The sequence below is a fragment of the Nomia melanderi genome, chromosome 8, assembly GCF_051020985.1.
Source record: "Nomia melanderi isolate GNS246 chromosome 8, iyNomMela1, whole genome shotgun sequence".
Taxonomy (NCBI): domain Eukaryota; kingdom Metazoa; phylum Arthropoda; class Insecta; order Hymenoptera; family Halictidae; genus Nomia; species Nomia melanderi.
Genome location: NC_135006.1, coordinates 6,341,023 through 6,356,388, shown reverse-complemented (window position 1 = coordinate 6,356,388; position 15,366 = coordinate 6,341,023). Strand labels below are relative to the sequence as shown.

The window sequence follows — 15,366 nt, the reverse complement described above, 5'->3', positions numbered from 1 at the left end:
GAAGAAATCTACGGATCCCTATTTTTATTTACTGCTCTCTTTTTTCAGCTTTGTTTACGAGCGAAAGGTTCTGTTAATCTCTCGGTTCGATAAATCCGTGAGCTCATGCTATTCGATTATTATTTTCGAGATCTGTTGTAACGAAAGATTCGGGTGCAGATTAAATTATTGTGCGATTGATGTTTAGGGGGATTATAAATCTTGTTTTGTTCTATGACATAAATCAAAATTACACATGACTAACAAGGCAATTTTGTATTTTGAAGAAAAGTTAAATATTAGATTAACTATTACTGTTAAAAATGGCAAAATTTAGTCTATTATTGATTAACTTTTTTATATAATATTTTGCCTTCCTTAATTGAATTGTCAATTACAGGGCACCTCGTGTACAGCGATATCTTCTAGATTCTAATGAAAGCTTTACGATTATATAATCGTTTATTTTATTGAAAACTTCAAGTATTCAACATTAGAATGTTCCTTACCATGAATTTTAGAGCAGCCTCTACTTCTAAAGAACACATTTACCTAATACAGTGGTTCCCAACTTACAGTACATATTTGCAAAAAAGTTTTCCAACGAAGAAAAAAATATATCTGTGAAAAAAACATAGTATAATAAATGAACCAATAATCTCCTAACTAATTTAGAAATGATATTAATCTTTCTTTCATTTGCGCTAATATTCTGGTTCAAACTAAATTTTAACTTTCTTATATCAATCAGTAATCCATCTTTATACAATCAAAAATACAAACTTCGTAAAATATAAACTCGCAATCAGTTTATTTACAACTCCCAAATCCAAGTTAATCCCAACATTATCAATCACAAAGCTCCCACCAATCCATGCCTACAATTCAAAAAGTAAATCTCCAATTGTTACACTACTCGAAGAAACCAATGAGAGCCACTGACCTAATTCACTTCCACCCTCGCCGTGTATCTGGCCGCGTGTTATGCTGCTCGGGACAGTGAGCCCCCGTTATTCGAGCGTCAAGTTCGTGACGGAGGAAACGTTAACGATAACACGATGTTTACTTCTAAAAACCTCGGGCCGCGATACCGTGGCCTCGCGAGAGGGGGTGAGAAGGTGGCGGGGGAGAGAAATAAAAGGTACGGAGTCCCGCGATAGAGGCGACATTTTTATGTCCGACAGTCAGGGAAGCCCTTGCAGCCCCAGGACCCGTTCGCGAGACATTGGTTGGCTTTATTGGCCCGTGGCATGCGAAAACGTAACCGATGGACAACAACGGGGTGGCGTAGGGGGAGGAGGGCAGAGCAGGGTGGCAGCAATATACACAGCCGATGAGAATTTTATTCAAGGAACGAAGGATCTGCGGACCGCTAATGGCCGCGCACGCGCGCGCGCGTGCGCGGGCTCCCTTCGGTTTTCGAGGAAACAAGCAACCACCGCTACTCGGTTCCCTTCTCCCGTGAATTCCCATTAATTATATATCATTATCTGGTAATTGCGCGGCATATGTTTTTGGTTTTCAGAGGGTCCGCGTACGTGCACGCGCGCGCGACCCTCGCGACTAACCGGGGGACGGAGTGACCGCGACGGAAGCAATGATGATCGAATTTCCGCGAATCCAAAGAATCGGTTGACTCTTGCTCATCGATTGGAAATGGAATTCGTTGAGAGTTGGATGGGTGACGAGGTGGAATGTGTGATTTATGAAATATTTAGTTACAGATGACATTTTGTTATATTACTCTTTTTGATAGATTCGATTCGTTTTTTTAGAAAGTTTCGTAGAGATTGATTGTGTTAATCTTGTTTTTCTGGAGTGATATAGTTTTTTTCATATGGTCCTCTTTTCTTTTTATGAAAATCAATAGTAAATGGGCGTTTATATGCTGTATGTAGGTTTGAATTAAGAAAATAGGGTTAAGTTGTGGGCAATAAAATATAATAGAGTTTGTATTTGATATTTGATCTATCGGTATCATTACTAGAAGAAATAGATGTGTATTTAATTTCTATTTTTGAATTTATATAGGTATTTATAAATGTATCGGAACGATAGTGGTGTAATGAATAATAATTAAGTTTTAGTCTTTATTGCGAAGTATAAAATAGAAGAGTATGTGCACTTTGTAACGTTAATATCCTAGAAAATAATCTAAGAATATAAATAAATAATTATTTCGAAGAAAGCACGTCGAAAAATATTATTATAATCGATACGATATATTTAATAATAATCCCCTTACATTTGTCGGAAGTTTCAATCTATAAACGAGGACTGGAAATCGCATTTCCTTCAGGTACAATACGCGTACAATGCAGAACAGATATGCCGCAGGCGACACGATCAGGACTATTCCGTCATTTTATTGGAATGACTGGAACAAACGGCAGGAATCATGTCTGGTTGCACAGCCTGTCGTTTCAGACACTCGACCGGCTTATACATACGTAATACATATATCCCTATTCGATACACCGGATCCGCGGAAAGAGAGGCAAACGCACGAGTTGGAGGACAAACGATCGAGAAAGCGTTTCGCATAAAGGTATATCAAATTGTTTCCATCCCGTTGTTCCAATATCGATGCCTTTCAGCGCGATTGCTTCCAAACCGATCGCCATATTCTTCTTTATGGAAAAGAAAGTTTGTTTTTACAACCTTTACTTTATTACTAAAACATAAAAGCTGTAAATGATAAAATAGTTATCGTTAAATTTTTTTATATAATGTACTTTATTTCTGTTGTATCAAAACTGTACATTCAAGTACCAAATTTCTGCTTTAATTATAGTTTTCGAAATCAATAAATTATCAATAGGTTATTTTAAATTTTTTACGTACATACTTATTCATTCAAAACTAATTTATCTTTACTTAGGTATTTAATCGCTTGAAAATAACAACATTTGCATAAAAAAATATTTAATTACTTAAATAACAAAAAACAACCTGTTTTTATTGTTCTAATACAATAAATAAGACTTTTAATGTTCTATTGTTCTAATACAATAATCTAGTACAATAAATAAGACTATATAAAATATTTTTAATATTTCAAAAAACCATCGCCAGTGAAGATTAATCAATCACAAAATAAACATTTCTTCTGCACACATTTTCCTAAAAACATATCCTGAAAACGACAATTTCCATAAATCTCCATCAATAGGCTGTCGACTCCCCATTTTTCCATCACCAGAACTAAAAAATAAAAGCAAGGCCGCAACGCAAGAAGAGAAAACACTCTCGGTTCGCAGAAGTGTTACGGCGAATCTCGTCCGTGCAATACAAGTGTTATTGTTCCCGGTGATAAGAGGTCTTAGACGAATCGTCCGCGCCGGAAGTCGTGTTGCGCAACGCTGTTTATACAGGACGATGGAGGTGGAGGACACGATCGGCATGGTACAATGTGAACTCATTGTAGATTCCCGTTTTATGGTCGCGCGTACGCGTCGTCGTGGTCGTCCCGTTTCGTTCCCGTCTCTTCTTCCCTCCCCAACCCACCCCCGTCTCCCTCGTGTCCCGTGGCGTCGTAAAAATGTTTACTGTCCACCGTGAATTTTGAGAGCGCAGCAGATTTCACGCGGCAGCGCTTTAATGGGACGTCATTAGCTTTATGATATCGCGTAATTTATACCGCGACCCTATTGCCGAGTGCTTTATGGACAACGGCCCGTAATAATGCTGTCACCGAAGGCGTGCGCGTGCGAGCCGGTGCACGGCGAAACTCCATTCACAAATTTTCACCTCGCCACCGAGCGCTGTAAATCTGGCATCGACAGGTGATCCTGCCGGTGATTTGACGGCCGTCGCATGCGTACGCGCGCAAACGGTCCCTCGTTTCATTGAAATTTGCGTTTGGAAAGCGACTGGCGATTTGTCACTGGGCCCCCGTTTAAATATGTATGTATATACACGCGAATCGGAGTAAATGAATGCTTGTGATGATCCACGTGTAGATACAAGGTGCTCCACGCGTTTTCGTGTAAAATTTTGATTCTTTTTATGTTTAAGAAAAGGACATTTATTGAATGTTACGTGTAAAGAAATTTTATTACAAATAGATTTAATGTTATTTAAATATTAGATCTGTATTTATGAAAACTGGTATTTTAAAATACTATATAATTGGATACAGTTTACTTGAAAAATTGTCTTTTTCATTTATTTTATAGTATATTATTTATAAATTATCTATTATATGACATTTTAGTCTCATTTTGAACTATGTATTGATAAGATTTGTACACAAATTTGTGAAACACTCTGTATACTTGAAAAAGTTACACATTCGCAAATAATTTCGAGAGAAACCTACTACAAATATATACACAATTATATTATACTAATTTGTATTTTTACCATTACAAAATCTAAATTTCGGTTGTAAAGAAAAGGGGATTACTAAAAGAGATTGAAAAGGGGATCAGATAGCGAGAACAAAATGGCGCAAAAGCGGAACAGCGTTACGAGGGACGCGAGGGAAGAATAATAGGTGATGACGATAATAATCGCGCTTTATGGTTCACGAATTCATAGAGCAACGGGGGTGAGGTTACGTCTTCAAGCTCGTTTATAAGATTCCCAAATAAAAGGACATCTAATCTACGCGCGGGAATAAAACCGCGCTCAGGTATAAGGCGAGGACAACGTTTATGATGGCCGGGTCGTCGAGCTCCTCGGGCACTCCCTTAAATAAGTTATTTCGCTGTCTCTAATGCTGGTCCTATAACGCTTTAAATCCGAAGTCCATTCCCGTCTTTTTATGATTATACATCTCAATGGACGAATCGTTAAAATTCTTGGTGATTGGCCAGCGTAACCGCGTGACGACGATAAAACATGCTTTCGGCGTCAACGATTCATTGCCATACAGGGTGAAACGTAATTACGCGTTCGTCTCCAGTACGTGAGACGCGAAAGTAAAGAGTGCTATGCGAACTGTATAATTTTTCGAACTCAAGATAGATAATATACTATCCTAGTATATAACACTGTAATCGATAAAATAATTTAGGTTCAACTTAGCTTAGAAATTTCTACTTTTTATAGGCTTATGTAATTCACTAGTGTAGTGTGTCTTTATAATTTGTATTTAATAGGATAAAAAAGAAATTGATAAGAAAAAAATATTCGTGGATAGTATAAACGAAATTAGTGTAGAATATATATATATATATATATATATATATATATATATATATATTTAATATTTAAAGAAAATAGAAATTATAGTTGAGTTTACATACACGATTCACAGCCACAAAATGGCGGCTTAATTGAATGCACTTAACCGCAACCAGCGAACATCAGCGTAGTATATGGAATGGTTTCCCGTTAATTTATTTTTACTCTAAAAATAGCCTAGCGTGTTTCTTGAATTCACAAATGTCGAGTAATGTCGACAGTATTCGGAAATAGATTTGCGATAGGAAATGAGATTCTAAGGACGAAACAAGCTCCTAACGGCGAATAGAAGAGGCATGTAACGATCGTGAAAATATTAGATGTATGCGGGCTCGTTAAATACGCGAATGGCGAACATTACGACTCGATGATTGAGCTGATAACGTTTACGACGAACCAGTGGCATTCATTGTGCAGCGTGAAATTAAACTGGAATGCGTCGTCCGGCTGCTAAGCGGATATGACAGCGCCTTTAATTACGGCACGTGTGAGGTAAACCGAGCAAATCGCCGATTTAATCGAGAGTACAAAAGCGAATGGTTCTTCATTGTTCGCCATTTCCGTGTCTCTGTGTCTGTTTGTGTGCAATCCAAAAGCGTGGGCAAAAAATTCAATGAACGTTCTGAATCATTAAAATTTCCACTGGCACATTCATTGATTTTTTTTTTTAGTTATTATTCATAAACGCAAGCATTCATTAAGCTCTTATAATAATATTCCAGCATTCGACGTCTTATTTTGCAACACTTGAAGTTCATGGATTTATAAAAGAAAGGAATTATAAAGATTGCTACTATTGTACTGATTTTATTTAAGAACTTATTTTGACTTTATATTTTATATATACCTCGATATATATCACATAAATATATAAAATACTTCATAAAATTTATAATCCTTTTATAGATGATTTTTTGTCTGTATCTATCAGCAATGTTTTATCCTCTCTAGCACTAACGTAAACATTTTCAATCCTTAATTATATAGATCAATTGCTTTAGATAAAAAAATTGCGTTGTTAATATACAAAATAAAACATACAAGAATAATCTAATATACGACTCCCCGAAGAAGCGTATATCAAAAGAAAAAAATGGTTATATACACTCGATCCTCTTCGAGGTCGAAATTAGCTTCGCGAAGAAAGGAATCAATCCACCATCCAGTGATTCTTTCGTAAACACGTTTTCGTCGGGGTGTCGTTGCCAAGGGTCGGTAGGGGCCTACCCCAATCTTTTCTGTCTTAGCGCAACAATGCCGTTACGAGACTGAAACTGGCTAACCCGTGTGCCGACCATTGTGACGACGGAACATCTGCTCGAAATACAAACCGCTAATAGAAACGCGGAGAAAGGTATTGCGAGAGAGGTGTGTTAGGCGCTAGAAGGACGACGGGAGACGAGAGGAAGTAAAAAAAAGAAAAAGAAGAAGAAAGAACCGGCGGGGAGGAGTAACATCGAAATTGTGTGAAAAGACAAGCATAATAGAGAAACAAGGGTAGAATCGTGCGCTACGCGATACCCTGACAGCTTCCGCGGGTAATCTCTCTCGTTCTCAGGCTACACGGCTTCCTTTATTCTCGAATCACGATTATTTGCCTCTTTTTATGTATACAGGGTGTCTCGTTTAAGGCGAACAACTAAATTAGTTAGTTTCGTTGTTATTGAGTATAAGGGAAGAGTATTGTATGGGAGTGTATGGCTTTGAGATGGCATCTGGCAATGAAAAAATATTCTTTTAACCAGTTAACTGCATTTTACGAGTATACACGTTATCTCGAAATTCAAAATGATCCTACTAAACTTTTCAACGACGAATAAGTTATTTTTTCAAATACACATATAATTCTTCTTCGTTTTGCTTTAGTTTTTCGTCAGATTATATTATAGGATCATTTTTACTGCGTTTGACAAGTATATAATTCATTGCTTGACTTTCATTGCGCACATAATGACAGATTTTTGAAACTAAATTCTACTATTAACTGGTTAAGGCTATTCTGAATGTCAATTCTAGATCATTTTTTATTGTATTAACATCTGTTTTTTGTGATGCATCAGTGTTGATGAGAGCGATTTATATACGAATAATGTTATTAACTGTACAATATCTTATGTTATTTTCATCGATGACTGTTGATTTTGTTATACGAATGTATATGATTTGTTTATTTTTTACTATAAGGAGTGTAATGTAAGAAAATAGCTTTTATGTAAAATGATTGAATGAAAAACAAGCTGACGTTTTGATATTTTTCTTTTGCATCTTTTCTTCGAAGTATCAAAGGTGAAGAGTAATAAAAACTTCTCTATGGACGATCATTACAAAGAAACTTATTATTCAATGAAATCTTCTTAAATATTAATATTGTAATATAATTTCTACATATACAAAACAACTTTCACTTTTAAACGTAAGATTTAACACTTTCGAAAGTTCCCATGCCATGTACATTTTGAACTAACTATTTCTTCAAACATCAATACATTGGTATTAGTTACATATTTTGATCTCAATGTACTTACTCAATTACTGTCTCATTACACTTAAAATTCTCATTCCATCAAAAATAATAAAAAACACAAGATAATAAAAGTAATATTTGTATTACGCACTATACAATCGAAAAAAATAAATAAATAAGTAAATAAGTCGGAAAACAATTATATACAAATTGTAATTGTGTAAATCTGATAAAAATTGCAATATTATCAATAGTCAAATTCAAATTTTCAAAAAAATTTAATCACGATAGATAATAGCTTTTATATATACTGACAAATATAAAAATCCCTACACGTTGGCTATTTTATATACTTATCCATATAGCCTGTATTCTATGCAATTTTGCACTTTCAAATGTCCCATAAATTCCGAAAAATCTGCAAACTAATTATCAGGATCGAGAGCGAAAAAAGACAACGTAGGACACAGAATTCGCGCGAGACCCATCCGGAACACGATCACCGGTCGATGGTATCGGCGAACATCCGGTCAAAACTTTGGAATATAACTTCCATTGGTCGTCAGGCGAGAAAGCGTGCTAGAGGAAGAGAAAGAAGAAACGAACGGTGAAAGAGAGCTCCGGCCGCACCGTTAGTCATTGGCTGCTAACACAGCAAAACCAACTCCTTTCCAGCGTGGGTCGCGCGAGTATTTAATAGGAAGCAATGAGCAACAGGTCCAACCGAGCGTGCTTGGGTTACGCCCATTCGAACGCGTTCCCCATCCTGAAACCGCTATTTTCTCTTTATCGGCGTGGCTTTTCTCCCTTCTACGATCGAACTGTCGACTAACCGGAAGCCAACATCTTGATCGACTGTTTGGGAGAGTGTGGCAGGAGAGCGTCGAACTGCATTGCGCCCCCACCTTCAGAATCTCCATAGTTTGTCGACATTTCGAACATTTTTAGAATGGAGGAAACGATCATACATTTCTTCTTTTAATTTTCGCTTTTATTTTGATAATTCATTGTTTTAAATTTTGATTATTAATCACAATGCATGTACTTTTAGAAATATTAAAACAACGCAACAAATGTAAATAGATTTTGCAAACATCGCATCACGCGATATGATTATAAATATCGAATATTTTTCAAATAACGTGCATATATATTACCTAAAGTATAAATGAATTCAATTAATTACTACAAGCAAGCGGTGAAGATTTTACTTGGATTCCGAAGAAGATATACAATTTAAAACAATGTTCAATGCATTAAACACCTTGAAAGTGATCAAGAATTACTCGAAAGATTGAATTTTCATCGATCATCCTTTTCTCGTACAATCGATTCCAGAATCATCACGAATGCATTAATCTCGTTTCTTTCTGTCAAGAATGAAACAATCGTTTCTTGAAAAGCAAATTCGATTCCTCTACTCTCCACCAACATTGAAAAAACATCTCTCATTAGCATTGTCACTTTTCTATTTCGTCCTCGCGTGAAAAAAGAGCCGTCGTAGCAGCTGTCGGCGCGGTAGGTGATCTCGCGAGACGAAAGCAATGTTTCACTAGTCGCGATCACGTCATTTATTGTTTCTTGCTGCACTCGTGGTTCGGTGGCGATGTACGGAGCATTTCGACGACGGCGAGGGGCGGAAAGGGTGAAGGAGGAAGGGAAGAAATTTTAAGGAGCGAACGAAACGGAGGTCCCGTGATGGGCTCTCGGGGTCTCTTTAAAGTGCCGCGGTCTTTCGATAATTAGAGGGCAGCCATTGTTACACCGGGCTTCGAAGAGAGCACCGGGAACCAAGTGAGAAAGGAACGAGAGGAAGGAAGAGGTGGGAGCCACGGGTGAAGACGCGCGGTCCGCAGACGGCGAAACGAGGACCTCATTCTCTTCTTCGCGCGGCACCGAGAAAAAAGTCGCCCCTGCCCACGGAAATACGTGATCCCAGGGGCCGCCACGCGATACGTCCAAACGTCCTCGGAGGAATTCGATGGGAAGTCGTGAGAACACGAAGGAAACTACACCTGACCCTCAATTTACGCGAAAATCCGTTTCACGTGGATTCGTTTCACGCGAATGAAAATCGTGTAAATAAAGTCTACTGATCCAAGACAAAACAAATGAAAAAGAATCTTTTAATCTTTCTTTGGCTATGAGAAACAAAAGAGTGGAAGTATAATTTGTGATACAAATATGGATTGAATTATTATTTCGACCTGATTCATCTTTTGATTTGAGTCTCGGTCTGTCCCAACTATTCCTATTTGCTTAAAATTCATTCTGAAAAGTAAAGTCTTCATCAACACATTCGAGACAGGTGACCCACCGTGTGAGTCATGTAAAATCTCTTCCGTATAGCCAGCAACTCACCTTCTGGGTCATATAGAGAGATCGGTATGATCCGTTATCAAACAATAATGAGTAAAGTGATGAAATAAGAGGACTGACATTTGCCGATGACCCACACAGTGAGTCATGATAATAATAGCGATAAGAATGACGTAAAATGTGTTTTTCTTATTCTTATATTTTTCAGTTGCCGGCTACTGGGGAAAGCTTTATTTTAAAACGTCAATCTCGAATGTGTTAAAATTTAATGTTGATACTGTACAAATATATATACATTTATAATATGTATTATCTGAAGAAAGTAATTCAGTTCTGATTAACATTTGAACATCGTAAAACAAAAATATAGAAAATTCTAAACTAATGTCGTAGAAAATCTTAAAGAATGTAACTTTGTGTAGAAGTCCAAATTCTAATTTAATATTTAATTATTTCATTAAATTAATTTTAGACAAAGGGACAATCAGATCTTTATATCTATAACCAACGATTTCCATAATGCACAGACAGTTTTGTGCTGCTCTGCTCCGACAAACGGGACTCCATTTCTTCCCTTTCTTCCGCAATTATGCATAATCAGCTTTCCTCCTGAATTATCGAGCGCGGCCGGCCGCAAGAATGCTTAATCACAGCGAGGAAACGGAAATCAGTCTCGCGGTTAGCATAATTAAATTATCGGCGCGCGTTCTGCGGTACGACGTCAGTTAACTATTACGAATAGTACTTACCCGAGTAACAAGCGGCTAATCTCCTTCATTGCTGCAGAATCAAAGTAGCCTGGAGTTTCTCATCACGGCACGCGAAAAAGCGTTCGTCAACCGGTCCCTCCACGATTCAAGCGGACGATGACGTCCCAACGATGGATCACATGGACGAGTAATTAGTATGTTCCCTGTTTTCATAAATCATCGCGGCCGTCCGATAAACACGGGCGACGCTTTCTCCTCACGAAAGAATGTCGTCGATTGACGACCGGCCCCGTGTGCGGTTTTTCGGCTATGTCGTTCGCGGAACAACCATCGGACCTCGTTATCATCAGCGTCGGAGGATCTCGGACTCGATCAGACCCCCTTCCTTTTTTTTTCTTTCCCTTTTAATCGTCCGAAAAATTACTCACGGCCGGCCGATGAATTCGTAATCGGTGCTCTCTCCAAGCAGTTGTCCTCCTCTTGTTCATCGGTCTTACATCGAACGTTAAAATTAAATTACAAGGGTTCTTCCCAGTTTCAATGGTCACGGAAACTTTCTTCAGTGGAATTTAATTGAAGGTTCTAAATGTATTTGAGAGACGCAATATTTCCTGCGCGGATTTCTTGTTGGAATTCGCTATGATGTCGCTTGAGTTATCTTGAGAATGCGGTGTATGCCGTTGAGTTGTTTTCAGAATAAATATCAACTTTTTCTATTTGATTATTGTGAAGGATATATTGTTTTTTTTTAATTTGCTGATTCTTCTACTGATTTAAAGTAAGAAGTTATAATAATGTAATTCGATCGATTATTCTTTATTTTGATCTTTTAGGGTAGCTGAGTCTTCAGTCAAAATGTTACGTTCACCGAATTAACATTCAAGCAGTTGATTAGTATGTTCACTTGCCTTTCAGAATCCTCTTATTTATGTCTGTCTCTTAATCATTGCAAACTTGAATTGGTTAATCCATCGAGTGATGTCAGAAACCGGACTCTATGACACGAGATTTCTTCACTCGTCCTCAAAACTCATTGCAAGAGTCATCAAACAAGTAATTGCCATATGAACGCAGTAACATTCGACGACACGAAATATCATCCATTTCTTTATCATTCTCAAAATCCTGCATCAGGAATACATTATTTCTTACATAGTCATTACATTTCTTATTCAAACATTGATTTATTCCTTTTAATAGTTTTCCATACACGTGAAAGTTAGATGAAATTCAAGCTACCATTTTATTATTCCTCTTCAAACTGTTCCGAGTATTCCACCAATAAAGTCACAAAACTCATTAACGCTAACTAATCCAATCCCATGAAATTCACGATTCACAACACTAAATAGTCTTCAAAATCCTTCAAAAATATCATAGGATTCAAATTTTACGAACCAATTGATTTTCGCGTGTTCTAATGGATCCAATCCTATCAAAGTCACAATTTCGAGTAATTCACAATGGCTTTCAGAAATGTTTTCCGTTCCAAAGGTCCTGAACCGAAATTGATTTTCGGGTGTTCCAATTAATCCAATCCTGCAAAAGTCCCAACACACAGCTTCGAATCGACCACAAAGTCCTTCACAAACGTTTTCCGTTTCGAATCTCTTGAACCAAAATTGATTTTCGCGTGTTCGAATTTCGCTGCAGAAAATGTAGAGCTAGCGGACCGATTCAAAGAAACGAGAGTAGTGAAAACGAGAGGAAAGCCCGCCGCGGACACTTCGCGTTAATTAATGCCCGCTTTGCAAACGCATTCCGGCTATGGCTGATTAGTGGCCGAGCGTCGCGAGATAAATCGCGCGCTGACTTTCCGAGCAACCGGTGGTTACAAGCCGACAGCCTCGCGATTACTACAATTTACCGAAGTTTCTGTTCTCTTCTTTTGCCGTGGCCGTGTCCCGCCAGGGTAAGAGGGAACGGATAAACGGCGGTTTCACTGGCTTCGCCAGCAAACGCTACACTTCGGAACATTGAAGCGTCGCTCGGATCGTGCACCACAGCCAAACAGTTCCAGACTGTTCGCCGCGATATCATTATCTGGTCTCGGACTACCTGCTCCCAGAATAGCTTTATTCGACTTTATTATTGCACCTTCTTCCAGGCTTTCCATGGAAATCCTCTTTTCCATGTACATCTTTGTCCAATCGTGACTAATTCGTAACACTTTGGCAAATTGGGTGAACCAATTGTGTTGAGAAAAAACTCATCGAACATTTAAATAGTCATGGGATGTTCATTGATATCAGTCTTTTCCAAGCATGGATCAAGTAAATATCGATACTATAAATTGAGACTGGAAAGTGTCTATGACCTGCAATCTAATGGTAACGTGCATTTCAAAGGATGTGACTGGATAAGGAAGTTAAAAGCAGACATTAGCCAAATTAAACGGACGATTTATTTTGTGGCGTAACTGTAAAAGTATAAGTGCTAATTTTGAAGTTCAGTAGGAACTCTTTATTACAGTTACTATTTTTTAATATTTTCAATTTTGTACCACTATCTTTAATTTAAAAGGTGGAAAAATTCAAGGAAAATACAGGAAAACAGTATATTCTGAAATTTTGTTGAAACTAACCTTTTAATCAAGATATGAGATTGAACTTTATCACACAATATTTTTTCTTAAAAACATACCAAATGGTATATCATCGATTTAATTTTATTCTAGTGTACTTTTAATTCCTTATTTGACTATATTTCTTCACATCTAAAATTGCATTTCCCGTCTCCTTTTATACTTACAGTCAGATACGATAGTAAGTAAACAGATAATGGAATAATTATCAACTTAGTTTAATCTATTTAATTAATACTACAGTTACAATTATATTCTATTATAAACACCCCTATCATCAACGATTCATTCCGGAATTTAACTATTGCCATAATAAATGGTCTTCGCAATTCATCATTAGATTCTCTCGAAACATGATACTTCTTGAATTCTTCAATTTTACTTAAATTTTTTATTGAATATATTAACCAAACATCCATATATTAAGTACTTTTATCCCCTTGCAATCCTCTTATTTACCAAACCTGGTTTACTTATAAACAAATGTAACTATCAGTTTCATTCATAGAATACAATAATGTCTGCATCCACAAAACCGCACGAAAAATGCAATTTAAATATGCAACCATAATACTAACTCGATTAATCTTCTCAAACAATCAATTTCATTGCGTCATCTGTTCATTTACCCTCATTGTCTATCCTAAACATACCCTTCCGAATTTAACTGAAATTTAACTCAAACCCATGCAGTTCACACAAACCTCCCCTCAAGAAAACCAGAACATCCCCAATTCCCATTCCCCAGCGCAAAGAAACCGATCCAGCCTCCAGTTACTGCATCACCAGAAAACTTCCCGTCACACCACACGTATCGCATTAACCAACATTCGCGAGGAATTGCGTGAGTACGTGATGATCGTCCCGGCGGAATGCGAAAATCCCCGGACGGCGCACGGGGCGTTGAAGGGGCGCGTTTATCGGTTAGCACCACGGCGAGAAATTAAGGGCGACGGTCACGGAATCGGCGAGAAGAAGAAGAAGAAGGTTTCGGCCGCATGATAATTGGGGCCCGGGTTCCCAGCCACTGTTCCTTTGATAACAGGTTCTCCGGTTTCACGGAGTGCACACACCGCGGTGCGTTTCGCCGGCGCACCGGCGGCGCGTCGTGTATCGCGCATGCGTCCTCCCGACCGTGTCTCTTCTTTGAGAGGTCGTAAAGATAATGCCCACATCGCTGGAGCCCCGGCAGCAAACAGACCAGAACGGAAAATTTATCCGGATTCTATTTGAATGGAGATCGTTCGCGACGATTAATTAATCCGCCAGCTGCATCGGACTCGCCTGGCTCCATCATGGGGGCTCTGGAATTACCCGTTCGCTACCCCCACCCCGGGACACTGTCCTCCTCCGGTAGACTGGTCTCATCGGAGTTGGACGACGAGGACGAGGACGGCGCGCCGGCAACCCTCGAAAAGGGATCGTCCCCGCCCGGCCTCTTGCTTTTAAATAATTAGTTCGGTTAGCGTGATCTTGTTTATTTGCGAGATCGTTTATCGGAGAGAGTCCCGGCTTCTCTTTCTTCTTCTTCGTCTTCTTCTCCTTCTTCTTCTTTTTCTTTGACTTCTTCTTCTTCTTCTTCTTCTTCTTCTTCCTCTGCATCTTCTCTTCGTTCAAGCTGAAAAGAGAAGCTACGGAGTTCGCGTTTAACGCGGCGCGATTCAATTTTGCGAGGCAATTACCGCCGCCAAGGGCGGGTCACGGGCTTTTATTTTTTGGCCCCAGCACACAGACACACGCGCATCAGGGGGAGGAGAAATTTTACCGGCGTTTCGCGCCGTTATTATTTCTCTTTAGTGCGCGCCGGTGGTTCCTTTCGGCGGAACCGGGCGCCTTTCTTTTCCCTTCCTGCCTCGCGTCGTCGTGGGATCGGCGCGCGCTGGCCCCGCTTTTGGCGGATTAATTAATGGAATCAGGGGGGGCCGTTCCCTGCCGCGAAAATGGAATTTGTCGCGGGACGGTGGCGGGGTTAAATTTCGGATTTGGCTGCGTCGCGGAATTGTATTTTTAGGAATTCTGATTAACTATAACAGATACTGCTTTTGTTTGTTTGTTTGCTAATGAAAGTAATGCATCTATGGGGTGGGCTTTGATTGATAGTGTCATTAAGAAGGGGTTAA

The 15,366-nt window shown here is 38.7% G+C and overlaps 1 protein-coding gene across 1 annotated transcript in view; it reads right to left on the bottom strand.

Moving 5' to 3' along the window:
• Positions 1 to 10,812, bottom strand: part of LOC116426573 (protein Wnt-2) — a 122,038-nt gene extending 111,226 nt beyond the window's left edge. The window contains exon 1 of the mRNA XM_076369937.1: positions 10,702 to 10,812. Within this exon, the coding sequence (XP_076226052.1) occupies positions 10,702 to 10,730 (29 nt within the window). The 5' untranslated portion in view covers positions 10,731 to 10,812. The remainder of the gene's footprint in view (positions 1 to 10,701) is intronic.
• Between the last annotated feature and the right edge of the window lie 4,554 nt (positions 10,813 to 15,366).